Source organism: Papilio xuthus, unplaced genomic scaffold (assembly GCF_000836235.2).
Source record: "Papilio xuthus unplaced genomic scaffold, Pxut_1.1 DF826406.1, whole genome shotgun sequence".
NCBI classification, from domain to species: Eukaryota; Metazoa; Arthropoda; class Insecta; order Lepidoptera; family Papilionidae; genus Papilio; species Papilio xuthus.
Window position 1 is genome coordinate 5,512 of NW_013532243.1, and position 525 is coordinate 6,036.

General features: G+C 44.8%; 1 protein-coding gene across 1 annotated transcript in view; it reads right to left on the minus strand.

The window, feature by feature from the left end:
* LOC106123035 (disintegrin and metalloproteinase domain-containing protein 12-like) overlaps positions 1-490 on the minus strand; it is a gene marked incomplete at its 3' end in the record, with an annotated part of 5,675 nt that extends 5,185 nt beyond the window's left edge. Inside the window, exon 1 of the mRNA XM_013319173.1 lies at positions 370-490. Within this exon, the coding sequence (XP_013174627.1) occupies positions 370-490 (121 nt within the window). The remainder of the gene's footprint in view (positions 1-369) is intronic.
* Positions 491-525: the final 35 nt, after the last annotated feature.

Consider the following 525-nt stretch of genomic DNA (forward strand, 5'->3'; position numbering starts at 1 on the left):
AATTAACTTAGAATCTATTCTTAATATACAGCTGAACGAGCAATCTTGGACCCAAGCATCCCTACCCATCCGTTATGGTGGTTTAGGGATCCGCAAAATTTCTAGTGTTGCTTTACCAGCCTTCCTATTTTCTGTCCATAGTTCAGCTAATCTCATAGGAAAAATTTTAAGGGCATTCCCTTCAAACTTTGAGATTGCTGGCTTGGAAGAAGCTAGAAATGCTTTCTTAATTGCATGTCCAGGCCAAAATTTACCAGTTTCTCCAAATTTACAGAGGAGCTGGGATGATATCTTTTGCAAATTAACCTACGAAAATCTTTTAAATTATAGTATAGGTTCGGCGCGTGCTAGGCTTTTGGCTGTGGGTACGCATGAGGCTGGTTACTGGCTTCACGCGTACCCTTCGCCACATACAGGAACATTTCTGGAACCTGACACGCTCCGAATCGCAACCTGTCTCCGGCTTGGGGTTCCGGTCTGCGCTCCTCATAGGTGTCCCTGTGGCAGTGATGTCGACAAGCTAGG